Source organism: Stegastes partitus, unplaced genomic scaffold, assembly GCF_000690725.1.
Source record: "Stegastes partitus isolate 25-593 unplaced genomic scaffold, Stegastes_partitus-1.0.2 Scaffold4, whole genome shotgun sequence".
Taxonomy (NCBI): Eukaryota; Metazoa; Chordata; class Actinopteri; family Pomacentridae; genus Stegastes; species Stegastes partitus.
Window position 1 is genome coordinate 77,976 of NW_007577735.1, and position 15,829 is coordinate 93,804.

General features: G+C 39.0%; 1 protein-coding gene across 1 annotated transcript; it reads right to left on the bottom strand.

Moving 5' to 3' along the window:
* Positions 1 to 440: 440 nt before the first annotated feature.
* Positions 441 to 10,257, bottom strand: slc52a3-1 (solute carrier family 52 member 3-1). The gene is made up of 4 exons (XM_008277694.1): positions 10,178 to 10,257; positions 3,178 to 4,246; positions 2,294 to 2,417; positions 441 to 1,986 (listed from the first exon to the last, which is right to left on the bottom strand). Exons 2-4 carry the CDS (start codon positions 4,176 to 4,178, stop codon positions 1,774 to 1,776), a joined length of 1,338 nt encoding a protein of 445 aa, XP_008275916.1. The 5' UTR covers positions 4,179 to 4,246; positions 10,178 to 10,257; the 3' UTR covers positions 441 to 1,773.
* Between the last annotated feature and the right edge of the window lie 5,572 nt (positions 10,258 to 15,829).

A 15,829-nucleotide genomic window follows, 5' to 3' on the forward strand; every position in this document is an offset into this window, starting at 1 on the left:
TTTACTGCAGGACGAAGTGTATTTCACAAGACTTGGACATCCCAGCAACTCTTCCTAAGCCGGAGCTGTTGGCATAACACGATAAGTAGCTGTGCATGTCCTGACACTCTACAGCCATAGTCACAATAATAAAATGCTACCTGTTTTTATTAGTTGTTCGTTTTATACATGGATGACGTTAAAGTGAGAATATCCCATGTAATAGGTGCATAAACATCAGCTTTTTATCTGTAGCTTACCAGTGAAAAATCAATTTGAACCCCCGTTTTTTATGCACACAGCATAACTGTATTTCATTTGGACACTGTGCCTGCAGCTTGTGGACTAACAGGTTTTAAAAGGTGTGCTTGTGACATCTAGTGGCCAGACAAGCTGCCAGGTTCATGACTGGTGCAACGCACTTTTTGACAAGTATAAAATACAACAGCTGTACCCCACTGTGAAACTTCTTGTTTTTTATTTGATTATTTATTTTTTACAAGTTATAGCTTTCTTATCGAGGGTTAAATTGTACAAACATAGACAAAATTTGAGATGCTGCATTGGAAAGACAGTAAATGCAAAGGATGAGAAAATTGATATCAGTCTCATTCATGTACGCTGAATCTGAAGCAAGGAGTCGGTTCTCTATCCAAAGTTGAGGAAACAAAATTACCTTTGTACATTGCTCACTAAGTTATGTTTGTTTACTCACTACAAAAAACAATGTGCAATGCGACAAGTTGTGATGTTGTGAGGAGTTCTGTGCTTTTAACACACTTTTAGGGATTGTCAAGAAATCACTTTAGCACAAAACTCTCCAAAAAGCACAACTTGTCGTATTTATATTTCAGTTTGTGCTCGAATTAGCGCAAGATGTAGCACATTCGTTAGTATGTTATTGTTGTGCTTCGGACAAAGTCAGACTCCTCCTTTCTTATTGGCTGTGTTTAAAAATACCTGCTATACTAGCAGTATGTACTGATTTGTTCTAAAAAGAACACTCCATTATGGATTGGACCTCACCGACTGTGTCCAACAATGCAACGCACCCAAACATTCACAAAACCAACTTGTAGGGCTTCATAGCAACTTTGCTGACATTAAACTTGCTACACAGACTTTTACCACCAGAGAACTTGTTTCGGCTTCAGTTGTATACAGTTCAATTCTAAGTTTTTTAGTGTTACATTCATTCAATTATATTTTACTTTTAGCATGTGACTTAAGCACTATTTAAGTGAAGCAGATAATTTTGTACGTGTTTTATTTCAATTATATAGCTATCGTATTGGAGAAAGTGTTCACAATATGACTAAACCAGCACAGGCATTAAAATAATAATAAAAACACCATCACTCTACAGGTTTAATGAAAAGGCAGATAGTTTGACTGATGAAGGATGATGTTATGCTTCCAAGCCAAGCGAGAACTAGCTCAAACTTATGTTACATTTGCAGTAAAGTTACAAAATGCCAGTGAATCTCAACCAAGTGCATCTTCCAACCATCAGACATTACCCATGTAAATGTTCATTTTTGGAAAAATTATAAACATCCATATTGTCAAGTGCTTTTAGGTGTTTTTAAAGTGTAAGGTAATGCTACACATTAAACATAAGCCTTATTTACATCTTCTTCTAAGACCAGAAGCCAGCTACGCCAGCTGTGGCAAAATAAGATAATTCAACATCTAACTCTCAGCAAGAAATCAAAAGACCACACTGCCCAACACGTCAATCTATTCCTTGAAATGAGAGACTGTAGCTCCTCCTCAGGACTGTGGGTCTCAGACTCATGACGGACATTCAGTATTGCAGAAGTCTCCTGACTTAAACAGCTGGAGTACGTTAACCAGCGGGAACATGATGACAGAGCCAACCAGTGAGCCAATCTGTTGTGCAGCTCCACACCAGACCAGAGCATTGTGGCTCCGGTCTCGCAGGATGACGCCCACCATCACTTTGACATAAGACAGCGTTCCAGTGAAGAGGAGCCACGACAGCACCTGGTGAGGGCAAAGAAAAAACAAAACAAAACAAAACAAAAGCAACAACAATGAGTCAGCAGCTCATTTGGATAAAAATGTGGGAACATTTTATCATAATTTGTTGAATTTGTTTGAAAAACGAAGCAGGATTTCACACTAACGGTCCAAATACGCTACCTCATCATTTATGTGAGTGAGCAGAGTTCAGCTCTCAGGTGGGTTGTAAAGGAGGAGTTGAACTTTGCCACAAGCATATGTCTGACAAAGCAAGTGTGAAATTCTTCTCTGTGTTTGTTCTTACAGAACATGTTTGTGATTCACTCACAATGATCGCCTCTCCCGCTGCTGACCCTCGAAGCAAAGGACACGGACTCATAGCTGCCATGGCCATGTTATAGCTGCCAAATCCCGTCCCCAACACCAGCAGCACTCCAAGAAAAACCAGTGACCTGAACACAAAGGAGGCTTGTTATCAGCTGGCAGGTTCCTTCATTCTTAGAAACCACTTATAATTAAAGATAAGTGACAACTCATCTTTCAAGGGAAGGTTTGATTGTTTAATTGAGCATTTGACATAAACTTTGTGCCCAAGCCATTTAATTAAGTGACTGTGGGAAAAAATAAGTTGAAAGATGGGTTGTACATTTTCATGTCCTTCCTAAGACAATATTCAGATCTCCACATGTACATAAACAGATTTTGCTTGCTGTAGTTGCTCCTGCTGTTCATCCAGGCCAATAACACCGAATCCATGGTTCTTATTTGGTGCAATACAGTATTAGAATATTTCAAACTTCAGCAGTTGTAGGACAAATAAAGTTGTTCCAGAAGCGCTTCCTTCCTGAGCTGCTGTGAAATTTTGCAATAAAAATATTGCAACTCTGGAAAAACAGTCACATCATTTAAAGAAGCAACTTCATGTCATTATGTCCAAACTAAAAAAAAAAAAAAGAGCATTTTCCTTGTGAACTGGGCAACTGATTGTAACACTGTGCATTCATTTTGTAACCACAGAAAAAACAGCTACCATGAAAATTAACCAGTCAAAAATCATTAGGAAGAAAGCTCTTAATAGCAGTATGAGCAAATGAATGCAGCACAGTAAGAAAAACCTGTTTAAATGTTCACATGGTCATCTCATTATTGTTTTAGGCAGATTTTAAAACAAATGTAAAACCATTCTTTGATAGAATAATCTGTGTTTTTTACCTGTTTTGGAAGAACATTGCAATAGTGCAGGCCACTGGGTTAGCCACTGACGCCAGAGCAGCAGAGAGGTGATAGGCCAGGTTCCCGTACGGCATACAGGAGTACGTCTGCACTGAGGGCAGCACACCGTTTGTCGCAGAATTAACCCACACCACCAAAAAATAGATGAAGGTCAGCTGGTACACAGAGTGTTTTGCCAGCAGTGGCCTTCTTTCAGCTGCCCCTTTACCCTGTTTTTTATCAGAACCTCCCTCAGTCTCTGCTCCGGGGTTGTCGAGGCCGGAGCTGACAGATGCCACGGTATCCGGCACAAGGTTTTCGGTGGACAGCTCAAAGGTCCGAGGAAGCCTGTTCAGTGCAACAAAAGCAGCCAAACTTATGCACATCATGGCTGCCAGGAAGAAAAAGAACACTTCGGTGGAAAAGTTTGGCGGAAGATATTCTGTGTGTAATGACCACATGTTCCCGCCAGTGTGGTTTCCTCCAGCCTGAGAGGAGTTGACACATTTGGCCATGCCCACACCTTGTGCCAGAGCGACAACACCCGGAATGAAACCACTTAACCCCTCTCCAATAAAATATGTGGTGATGTATTTTGCCGGAAGTTGCATCATGAAAGGCAGGAAGGTAACTGAGGAAGTGCAGTCTACCAGCGAGAGGAAGAAGGTGATGATGAAGAAGGCCGTGCTATGTGATGCCCCGGCCACAATCGTGGTCCTGTCCCAGAAGAAGGCGAGCAGGATGCAGGAGAGGATGCCGATGGAGAGAATGGAGTAAATGACGACGCGCTCCTTAAGTCGACCCGGGCACAGCTTGTGCATGACGGTGACCAACAGAGGCCCCAGGTTGGCCAGCTGGATGATGACTGTCAGATAGGAGGGGAGTTCCCATCCTTCAGGGAGGGTGTTGACGATGAGCGGCAGTTCCACCCACAGGCCATTCACTGCCACCCAGGAGCCGAGGCCAAAGGCGCAGGCCAGCATGTGGATGAGGAGAGCCATGCTGCAGCCGGATCAGTCGGAGAAAACGCGTCTGAAGGAAATAGTTCCACCTCTGCTGTGTGTCATACCTGGAAAAACAAAAGTCAGAAGCTTTGAATATTGATTGTAAGGTTTTAAATGTTACACTTTGCACAGTGAGGCAAAGAAGAAAAAAAATTGAAACCTCGAGCCATTTATTTCAATTTCTTAAGTTTGGGATTTACCCAGCTCAGAGTCTGTACTGTTAATTTACTCTGAATTAAATTAGCTCCAAACTATATCCACTAGGAATTCCATGCCTACAAATGAGCTTAGGTTATTTTTAATTGCAGTATTTTTGTGTCAGGCTTTATTCCTAATGACTGCTGTTGCTGTGCTGTTTGCAGTCACAACAAATTCAAGTTTAATGTTTCTCAGTGCGACCCCTGTGACATGCTTCTGACAGTAATGGTGCAAGAAGTGTCTCAATACTTATTTTTATGACAGTTTAAATTGATTTACTTTGATTAAAAGACACAACTGTCTGACTCCTCTGACACACATTATGTCCTAAAATAGACACAACAGCTTCCATTATGTAACTGTTCAGGTCAGAAAAAGGAGGGATTTCTAGAGAATTTAAAGTATTCCTGAATAAACAGATTGAAAACAGTTTGTCCTGCATTCCTAGACTAAAAGAAATAGAAGAAGTTACCAGAACTTTCTTTTGTAATGAATCGCTGATTAAGATTAAGCTTCAACAAAACTCTCACTTTTAATGAAGTAAGAGACTTTTCTGCGAGATAAGTTTGTTTTCTGTGGGCTAACAACTCGGATTTCCTATATAAGCTACAGAACACTAGTCGAGGGTTTTACACGGTGAAATAGCTGGTTAAAAAAAAAGTAACTGAGAGGTTACTACAGAAAAACGCCACAAATAGGCTTTTTTTCCTGCTCACATAGAGTGACATTTAGCACAGTGCAGAAAGTTTTGTTTTAGGCAGCCAGCTTTTTAACCTCCTGCACAGGGAGGCAGAAATCTCAGAGTTGGTGTCTCTGACAATCTGAGTAAATAAAACCAACAGCATGTTCACATATAACCACAAACACACTGAGAATGACTCGTGGGCATCTTAAGTCAACCGAAAGGAGTTGCACTGCACATTATTTATCTGCAAAAACTGCCAAGTCATCTCTGATCACAGCAGTCATTTTAAAGTTTCAATCACAGGACATTTTAACCTAATGCATCATCCATCTATCCATTATCTGAACACCGCTTTATCCTCACTAGGGTCGTGGGGGGGCTGGAGTCTATCCCAGCTGATTTAGGGTGAAGGCAGGGGACACCCTGGACAGGTCACCAGTCTATCACAGGGCTACACTTAGAGACAGACAACCAAGCACACACACATTCACACCTACGGACAATTTAGAATCACCAGTTAACCTCAACATGTTTTTGGATTGTGTGGGAGGAAGCCGGAGAACCCGGAGAGAACCCACGCTGCACAGAGAGAACATGCAAACTCCACACAGAAAGATCCCAGGTGTCCTCAACGGGACGCAAACCGGCGACCTTCTTGCTGTGAGGCAACGGTGCTAACCACCGAGCCACTTTGCAGCCACTGCATCATGCAGGTGTAATTGGAACTTGAAAAAATTGAAAGGGAAAGGTACTTTTAAAATATTTTTAAAATATTGTACTTGAGGGCTTTAAAAGCGGCAGTAATTTTTTGTTGTTGTTGCAGGTCGACAGTTCTGTACATGTGAACTGTATATTTGTTGGGATTTTTGCATGTTGTTGTCCATGCTCAGGATATTTATGTTCTGTTGTGCACAAGTCTTGAACACAAGAGTTTGATGTCAATTTTAATACAACACTTAATTGATACCACTAGCAGTAAGTTGGAAAATATTACTTCTTTAGATTTGATTCATTTATTAATTTTTTTTTATTATATTTCATAGTGAATCTGCAGTGATTTTTTTGCAATGCACAGAAATTGTTGAAGCTGCAGCCCTCTGTTATTATTCATTGTAATACCAGCAGGTGATAATAGCAGACAAAGTTCGTACAGAGCCAAATATCCACTATGTGGAGGATTGAGTGATTATAATGTCTTTGAAACACAGTTACTCTAATACTCAAACTATTTTTAAAACACTGAGACAGTCACCCTAAAATCTACCATCTGACAACCCAAACAAACAGAAATGTGCTTAAGAACCACTCAGGAATCAGCTGAAACAAAAAGTGATGGTTTTAGTGAAAGCTGCTGTCGATATATTCATCTGCAGAATGTTGGAAATGTAGGAAAACACATTAGACACAGAAATGAGGCCAGTTGGCTCATGGATGTTTCGTCTCACATCACATGAATCAAATAAAGTAAGTTATTAAAACTCAGAGCTCAGAGTCAGTTGATAGCGCCAACACAACAATGAAAAGATGCTTTAGCGCCCAAAAAAAATACCCAGCAGTTGTTTGGATTTAGTTACCAATTTATGGAAAAAGTACAGAAGCATGAATTACGAAATGTACTAAAGTATCTAAAGTAAAAGCAGAACAGCCTGCTGACACAGTTTGTTAGACGGTTGTTATTGATGCATGAATGTGTAAGCACTTACTGTGTACTGTCGCTATAGGTCGTCAAGGTGGAGCTGTTTACTTTATTTATAGTGTGGCAGTTCAGTCCAGTGTTTCCTCGCGTACATATATAAATAGGCTCACAAGGTAGATCTGAGGGGTCTGGGGCTGATTAATGGGCGAAGAAAGACGTAAAAGAAACTAACTGGTGATACACAAATCTTCAGCCATCTTTTGGGACTTTTCTCTAATCTTTGCCAATTTTTTATATTGAATAATTTGACCTGTTTGACCTTTGGTTATCTCAGTAAACCATCAGTGAGGTTTACATGTCTTTTTGGTACAACTTTTCTGATAACATTATGAATTATAAACTGGTTATGATAAAATCTAGCTGCATGTGTTTGATAAATGTAGTTTGTAAGCTACGTTTTACCAACACTGTCCCCCAAAAATCACACTCCCATACAACTAAACTGCATTGTCAATTACGTTTTGAGAGGAACAAGTGTTTTCTGCCAGATTCTGTTAGTTCATGATGTGCCCCAGATATGTTTCAAAACAGCACATCTTGCTATTTATTTTATTCCAGGGTCGTATTTTAGCCCAAATCATGATATTTTTCTAAGCTTAACCGCAGAGTTTTTGTGCCTAGAAAAATTAAGCTTTTCCAATACTGGATGCAATCGCTGGTCTCCACGGTGACGGTCCAACCTACACCTTCATCCTCCCCACTGTTGGCCATATGTGGCCTTTGTGGCTCTTTCAACATGGAACCTTTGCCTTTTACAGCACAGGTGCGAAAATAATATTTATATCCAAAAACAATTAGATTTCTTCTTTTATAATGTAAATGAGAATGCAGTTTAGTTGTATGGGAGCATAATTTTGTGGAGACAGCATTGCTTTCACTGCTGTAAACAGCATAATCAGATTCTGTATCCACTGATACATGTTTTTAGCAATATAAGTTATTTAATAATTATCATAAAAACACTGCATATCACAGCCGATTATCAGGCAGGCCAATAATCACTTGACCTATACTTTGCTTATCCTGCAAGGAGCAAATCATGGCCAGTGGTGACAATAAAAACAGCACAACAGTCAATAAATGCATAAATATTAAACATGACAAGCTGCTTATTAAGTAGATAAGGAGCTGAGAAATATTGGTAATGTCATCTTAACTTGGCCACACCAACTGTACATGAAGTCCACTGGAGCAATAACGATAATTACAAAAAATGTAGTGATCAGGGCACTTCTAATTCCTCTTATGGACACTATTCAATAATTCGACTGCCTCTGGAATAAAACCAAGCTTTTTTCTGTTTGTTTTACAATCTGGAGTTTTAAAACATACCCCTTGGGTAATCAATGATGGCACGCATTCTCCTGAGCTCTTGTTTTTATAGAGCTGCGTGAAGGATCGCCGGCTTTTGCCAGTTATTTCTAAACTCATTTTAATTACTCGTACCAGCTTGTTCTTGTCTTTCTGTCACGGGCATGTAAACATATTATGGAAAATGTTAAAAGATCCTAAGTAATGAGGTAAAATGCAGTCTTCCTCTTTATTCGAGACTGATTTCAAGTTCAATTTATGGCTATTTTCATGTTCACTGCAGCTTTTGTCTGAAAATAAAAAGCAGTGGAAAAATCCAGTTTAATGCTGGTTGGAAGTGGATGCTGAAACATTTTTCAATAATGAAGGTGAATCATGATTTGCAGAAGTGAAAGAAGCAGTCATTTTGTTTAAGAAAAAGTAGCAATACAACAGTGTAAAAAACAAGCTATATTATTAGCATTAACATAATTGTAATTACTGTTATGGTTGCATTCACATCTGAGCAGCATTTTATTATTGAAGCCGGTGGAGGTGGTTCATTTGGTGCGATGCATCATATTTCATAAAGTGATCTTATTTTTTGTATGTAGATTCTTCATAGGACAGATAACGAACTGTAAAATAAATGTAGTGGTGTAAAAGTACAGGTACAAAGCAGTACAAAGTGTATTTACTTCTAAGCAGAACTGGAATAAATGTACTTTCCTCGTCTAATCACTGAAAACTCATGATTCCAGTGTGCTACTTTTAACAGAACAAATGTCGGCTGATCAGTAAATTCTACCAACTTCATGTGAATTAATGCAACAAAGGCAGTTTTTAGTTCACACCCGCAGCCCGCTACACGCGTTTCAAGCAGCTGATGCCATTTTCACATCCCTTTCACACATAGCTGAGGAGTCCAAGCAACCATATGGGCCTACCCATGCTCTCGCTCTTTCTCTCTCTCAGCATGCTTGTTGCTTTCACACTGGTCTCATGATGATGGATGAAACGAGTCAGAAAATGTCTTGTGGTAATGGAAATTTCAAGAAACTGTCACAAAGGCTTCTGAGAACAACAGTATCATGCTTTGTACTATGTAATCAGTTCAGATAACGGAAACAAAGTGTGGCCTCTTAGCATTTAGAAACACGGCAAGCACAGTGTTTACACACACACACACACTCACTGCTGAACCCTCGAGCAAATACACTTGCTTTTAGACATGGAATTGTACTTACAAGTTTCTTTAGCCCCTGGAGGTGTTGAGTAAGACTCGCTGTCATCTTACATAGCGGTTAGTGACAGACCTCGTTTGACTGCTCTGACTGCACACACACTGATGGGACTCCAATGGCTGCTGGGGAGGTCAGAGTCCACCACAGCTCCAAAGATCAGCTCCACTGGATAACAGGGGGCAGTGTCCAAATGCACTCACCTTCCTTCAACTCTTACCTACTTTAATCTGTGCCAAGTCGCTCTTAAAGTGCTTTGATGTGCTCTTTGACATTTTGGCGCACACACAGAAGAGATATAAAAGAAGCTGCTGTAGCTGTGTTAGCAATCCTGCTACAGAGGGAGCTGGGGGGGGTGAAAACCTCACTGTGATCCTTTCTTATTTAACTGCACTGTAACCGTTTGAAATTACAGGATGTTTTCTGTAATATACCCGCCAGGCAGAGATAGACTGCTGCGTGAAGAGAATGTGGGTCACAAATTGTAATCCTTCTTCTCAGAGTTGAAACTTCATCTAATCTAAACTTAAAGGCATTTTTTTACATTTTGGATGTGATTTAAACCTTTCAGGAACACTGTTATGTCCAGTGACTGTACATATATGGATGTCTACAAACAGCTAGTGTGGATAAATTCATGTAAATTTGCAATTTAAGACTTTGACCCAAGATCCAAATTTGAAACAATTAACCCAGCAAAGTGCAAAGGCATCGATATAGAAAACACAGTTCTGCCATGTTTGTCTGTACATCCAGGAGTACATCCCTAACAGGAACTGCTAATAGCTAATTCAGCATGTTTTGTTTTGTTTTTTTGTCTATGGTGCCAAAGATGTAAAGAAATACAGGATAAAAACTTAGATCAGGAGTGAGCACCAGCACCAACCTGTAGCTGACGGCTCATTTGATGAAGTTTACAGGGTCTTGCTCTTGCTATGGCTTCTGTTTTTCCTGTCACCCTCCTTGGCCACACCACTGTTAGACATCACACTGAACTGATTAAGTCAGACGAGGTAGTGGAGGGTGTGTTAACCCTGCACCACCCTCTACTGGCCTCAGGAGGATGCAGCATGTCGCCTGTCAGAGAGCTGCAGACGTCAAGACGGTCACATGAGTGTGAAGGTTGCAGTCTTGTGCAACCAACTGTTTGTGCAAAATAATTCAGGGGAAGCAGCTGTTTCTTCATTCTTATTCAGTAGTCAAACACCAACATCAGGTATTTTTAATAACCACCCTAAATAGCATTTTTACAGAAGACTCACTGCCATGTCACAGTTCAAATAGGTGTAAATAATAGATTTAGTGAAGGCTAAATTTAGCTTTTTCAGTTTCAGGCTTCTGGTGCTGAGCATCCTTAATTACTGTCATGCGGATTCCCTTTTCCATACATACAAGATCCAGACAGGTTCTGAGTGTTCACAGTGAAGTGAAAAATTACGGCATATATAAATGCACATTATCAGATAAAAGTTTGGGAACAGCTACTCATTCAGGGCCTTTTCTTTATTTTTCTTTGTATACTTTTTCATACATAAACCTTGTCCAGTAAGAATAGACTTGGAAGTCTTGTTCAAATGAACAACATTTCAGGAAGGAGTGAAACTGAGTTTTATTTATTATGTCACAAATAGAAGGACAAATGCTGTATTGGACTGCCAGGACCATTCACTTCATTTAGACTTTAAGCTGTGCCCTCCGGCTGTCGTCTAAGGGCACCTGTTAGGAAGAATAAAAGACCCTACGTCTCTTTTATCTGTAGTGCTACAGAGCACCTAATGGAATTAGCCCTCTGGCTGTGTCTTTGCTCTACATTGGCACATTTGCATATTTGTACTTGTTATGGATTTCCATTTCATTCATTATTTTGTGATTTTAATATTGTTGTTTATGATGTTGTCCATTTTATTTCTGTTAATAATAACCCCTAATGTGATAGTTCTAGTTCTAAAGTTATAAGATTATAAAGGTAAAGATAAGATAAAGATAAGTTTGAACCTTAATTATGGAACAATACTGAAGACATAGGAACTATAAAATCACACATTTGGATTTATGTAGCTTTTTCGCAGCTCTCTGAGCTGTTTTATAACCGAATGCGAACAGATTCAAGATTCAAGGCCGTTATTGGTCACAAACACAAATATACATAGTATAACGTGCAGTGAAATATATTATGCGCCTGGTCCAGACCGAAACAATAAGAATAATACCAAGAAGAAGATGAAGATGAAGAATAAAGAATAAAACATAAAAGAAATAAATAGAGATGTACATATGAATGTATAGATAGCATGTTGGGCAGGTGTAATTCTTCCCATGCTCACAGTAACAGGTTGGCATGCCAGCATGCTTACATTAGCAAATTGGCACAAAACACAAAGTACAGTTGGGGTGGATGCTAATGTCAGTAGTTCTTTGGTCATAAACCAAAGTTGGCCTGATGATGGTGCTACATGAGCAATGAGGGAACCACTAGTTCACTGCTACAATTCATCTTGAGGGAAACATTCAGTTTGTACGAGATTTCATGACAACATGTCCAATAGTTGTTGGACTTGGACTTACAGACTGGTATTACCGTCAACTATTCCACTGCTGTATACACTGGCATCTCATCTAGATGGGCCCACTGAAGAAACACTCATAGCTGAATAACAGAAATTCTGTTGTGCTGTTGTGTTGTAGAGCCGAGTTGAAAACTGTGTCAATATAAGACTTCAGAAACTGTATAGACAACTAATATGCCTTGGTTTCTGATTTTGCAGTTAATGTTGCTACATAATTATCCAGTGTTCATCGACTAATGTCCAACTGTGAAGGAGATCAGGATTCATATAATTCATATAACAAATGATTAGCTTATAAACTGTGACTGTGTGTGGCAGCTATCAGCAGTGTCTGCATGTGGGGGATAATTAAAGGATTAAAGAAGTTACCGATTGTTGTGTTTTTTGTGAATGTTTGCAACTCTCTAGCTTTGGTGATGTTTTTTGTAATCATTTATTTCAGACATCCCATAAAGGCACAAAAAAGAAGAAACTATGTCACACAAAATGAAAAGAATCTTAAAATAATGAAAATGAGTAGGATGAAGGTTAACTCATTAACTCCGACCTGCTATATGTACATACATCATTCTTGCTTTAAACCTTTTACTTAAATATCTCTGAAGAAATCACAAGGCCACCTTTCCTGTTCCACAATATTATATTTTTTTAAGCACGCTTTTTTGTACATTTTCTTTAATTCTTTTATAGTTGTACTCATTTTGAAGTTGTTGTTCAAGCTATCCCATAAGTTCACCCCACAGACCGATAAATAATCATTGTGGTAAAAGCAAACAGCTTTCATACACTCATACATTTCCTCCTGCTGTCTGATGTTGCAGATATTTAATGCACTCACAGGAAAGAGTCCTACGAATAGCTGGAAGCAACAAACTAAACTTCAGCTGCTGTTAAAGTTTTGTGCGACTGCGTCAACAACAGTCATGCAAATGGTTTATTGCGCTCTCTGTGATATTTATGGGTGAAAGCACAACCACCTAGTTGCTGCTTCCATCTCTGTTACAGTCATTTAAAGCTTTTTTCACTTGCTCTCAGATGCCGTAGTTGCATTAACTAAAGATTGAACATTGGAGTGTGAGTGACAGGTCTTGACCATCATGTCTGTGGTGGCTGCCAGCTCTTTCTCAAATACGTTTATGACCTTTTATCGGTTTTACAGGCTAATAAAAGGGATCCAGTGTTAAACATCATTATTCTTAGGCTCTGTAACAGATCAGTCTGAGAAAATCAGGTCAGCAGAGTCACTAACATTTTAATTTCCTATCTATCCTGATTTTACATACTTTCTTGGTTTTATCAGTCGTTATGTTTCAGTTTGAACAGAGTCCATGAACAGCACAGTGGAGCCAGTGGAACCCCCCCAGTAGGTGCCATGGCCACACCTGGAATCTCATTGACCAATGATCTTGTGAAATCAATTCTAAAACATGCTGGTAACCAGTGTAAAGAGGTTAAAAGAAGACTGATGTGGGCCACGCCATCTGGTTCTGGTTAAACATGCACTAACACACATATGAAACCACTTCCTATTGAAACATTTTCCTCTGTTTTGGTACATATGAGTTGATCCATCAATAAGGGTTCATGTAGACATATTTCACAACATTTTCACTTGTTATAGCAGAAGAGCATGTCTAATTTATGTTTCCCACTGTTTTCTCAGTGTCCCTGTACACCAGCCTGATCAGGGTCCATTACAGGCTCCTCTAAAGGAATGCAACCACAACTATAGTCAAACATTGTCTGCCTTCTAGTTTGCATTATCTGGCCAGATAAACAGGTGCTCATGTTCTTCTTTTTCTTCTTCTTTCTCACAACTCACACATGATCTCATTTCTGCTTTTGACTTGCTTGAGGCTTAAATCGTTTTAGATAAATACATTCACAACAAGTTTTCTTTTCTCTGGATGTTTTCAATATTCAATAAACTTTAAAATCACCTTCTGGTTAAAAGTAAATAAATAAATAAAAATCTAGTTTTTTACTTTGTTAACATTTTCAATATCTCTAATATTGATCTGTTTGTTTAAAGCAGAGTGACAGAGAGACAGCTGACTGCTGTTTATTTTAGTATTGCTTGTTTTAGGACGAGTCTTTTTTAGTCTTAAAATATGTAAAGTAAAATGAGACTTGCAACTTTTAGCATCCTCCAGTCACGGAAGTGTTCATTGTGCTGACAGTGTGCGTGCTTTTGATGTTGATATGGTTTGTAGTGGTACATTTTAATAGTGCAGAGCACCTCCAAAACTCCAGCAGCGGGTGGTTGGAACGACTGTCTGTTCTCTCTGCTTCCTTTCTCATGAACGCCTGGAAGGAATTTCTTCCAATTTAACAATTGTTTACTTGGACTCAAGGATGTGGTGATTAGCATTTGGTGGTCAAAGGTCAAGGGTGATCGTGAAACACATTTTTGGCCATAACTCCAGAATCCATGCACAAATTCTGACAAAATTCCACACAAATATGTCTAATAGGATAAAACTAATCAACTGTTCAAATCAAAAGTAAAAGCACCTCATGTGAAATTATCATTTCTAACTCTGTACTGCATGACCTGTCATCCTACTAGATACGGATATGTAACTCCAACCTTTAGGCCTGCAAAACTTTTTTTCCTCCAAACCACTTCCCTGAAGACAAAGAAAGAACCAGTGAGGGTTTCTAGCTAATTCTGCTATTTTAATTGGTTCATTAGATGTCTGTTATTTGAATTGGAATAGATTCCCATGCTTAAATACCTGGAAGAAAATGGAAATACCAAGAGTGTTCATGGATGCATACATGAAGTTTAAGTACCATCAGCCTGCTTAACTTTGTTCATGGAGCAGTTTGTTAGTACTGGCATTTTGATTTGGCCTGCAGCTGTATTTATTTAGTCTTTGTGTATTTGTTAGCTCATATATGTTTAGAAAAAAAATCATCCATCTCTTTACTCATCGATTATTCTGTACCATCATCATCTAAGAAGTAAATTGTTGGAATGACTTTCTGGATCCTGTGATTAAGTGTGTGCTCTGCATCAGATGTTCTGTGAACAAACGTTGTCACCTTCACTGTCGTTTTTCAGACATGAAGACAATTTATATCCAAGAGGCCGAAGGCCAACTTCACACTGACATCATTATCTTTTTTCCATTATTCAGGGCCATAACTCAAGAACAAAAGGGGAGATTGTGAACATATTTCACATTTGGTTGGATATTAATTTGGCGGGCCTAATCTTTGGTACCCAACTTCAAACTGAGGTGATTGTATGGATCGATGTGCTGTCAGGTTGAAGGTGTGTGTGACGCATCAGCAGTTTAAAAATGTGTTTGCAGTAGAGTTTTTTTTTTTTTTTTCGGGGCCGATACTGATACCAATTTTTCCTAACCAAGGAGGGCGATGAACAACATTGGAAACCAAGATTTACAGCTAAAATTAAAATCTTGGTGTCAAAATTCCTAATAACACAAACCCCAGCACAAAACTTTGTTAAAAACAACGTCAGTTCAGTCTAGTTTGTTATATTGACATGAGTACCAGGTTAACAATCAGATAGTGCTGTGGGCAGGACATAGCTTGAAGCTACTGAGAGAGGCAGATACATCGAAGCCACAATAAAACATTTTATAATCTGTGTATTTTATCAAGTGTCAGTGACAAAAAAAATACTGATACTGATAATTGGAAAATACTAAATATTGGATATAATAATCAAACTGATTGATAGTCAGTTGACCTCTTGTTTGCAGTATCATCCGTATTTAAAGCATCTTCTACTGTCATGGCTAAAACTTTGTGTATCTCTGAGATTCAGATTTTGTGGGCAGCCATGTGAGCACATACAGTTAATTTACACACACAAGTCTTTACCACATGTACTAGACGATTCTGGACAGACATGGATGTAACTGCAGCTTGACTGGTCGGCGGAGACAAACTATGAGGTGCTTATTCTAGCTTGACCATGTTTCATGCTTTTAATTAAA

Coding starts and splice junctions, on each gene's coding strand:
- slc52a3-1 (XM_008277694.1), bottom strand. CDS start 4,178: ATGGCTCTCCTCATCCACATGCTGGCCTGCGCCTTTGGCCTCGGCTCC. Junction 2,418..3,177: donor GCAATGTTCTTCCAAAACAG/GTAAAAAACACA, acceptor CTTTGTGTTCAG/GTCACTGGTTTTTCTTGGAG. Junction 1,987..2,293: donor CAGCGGGAGAGGCGATCATT/GTGAGTGAATCA, acceptor TGCCCTCACCAG/GTGCTGTCGTGGCTCCTCTT.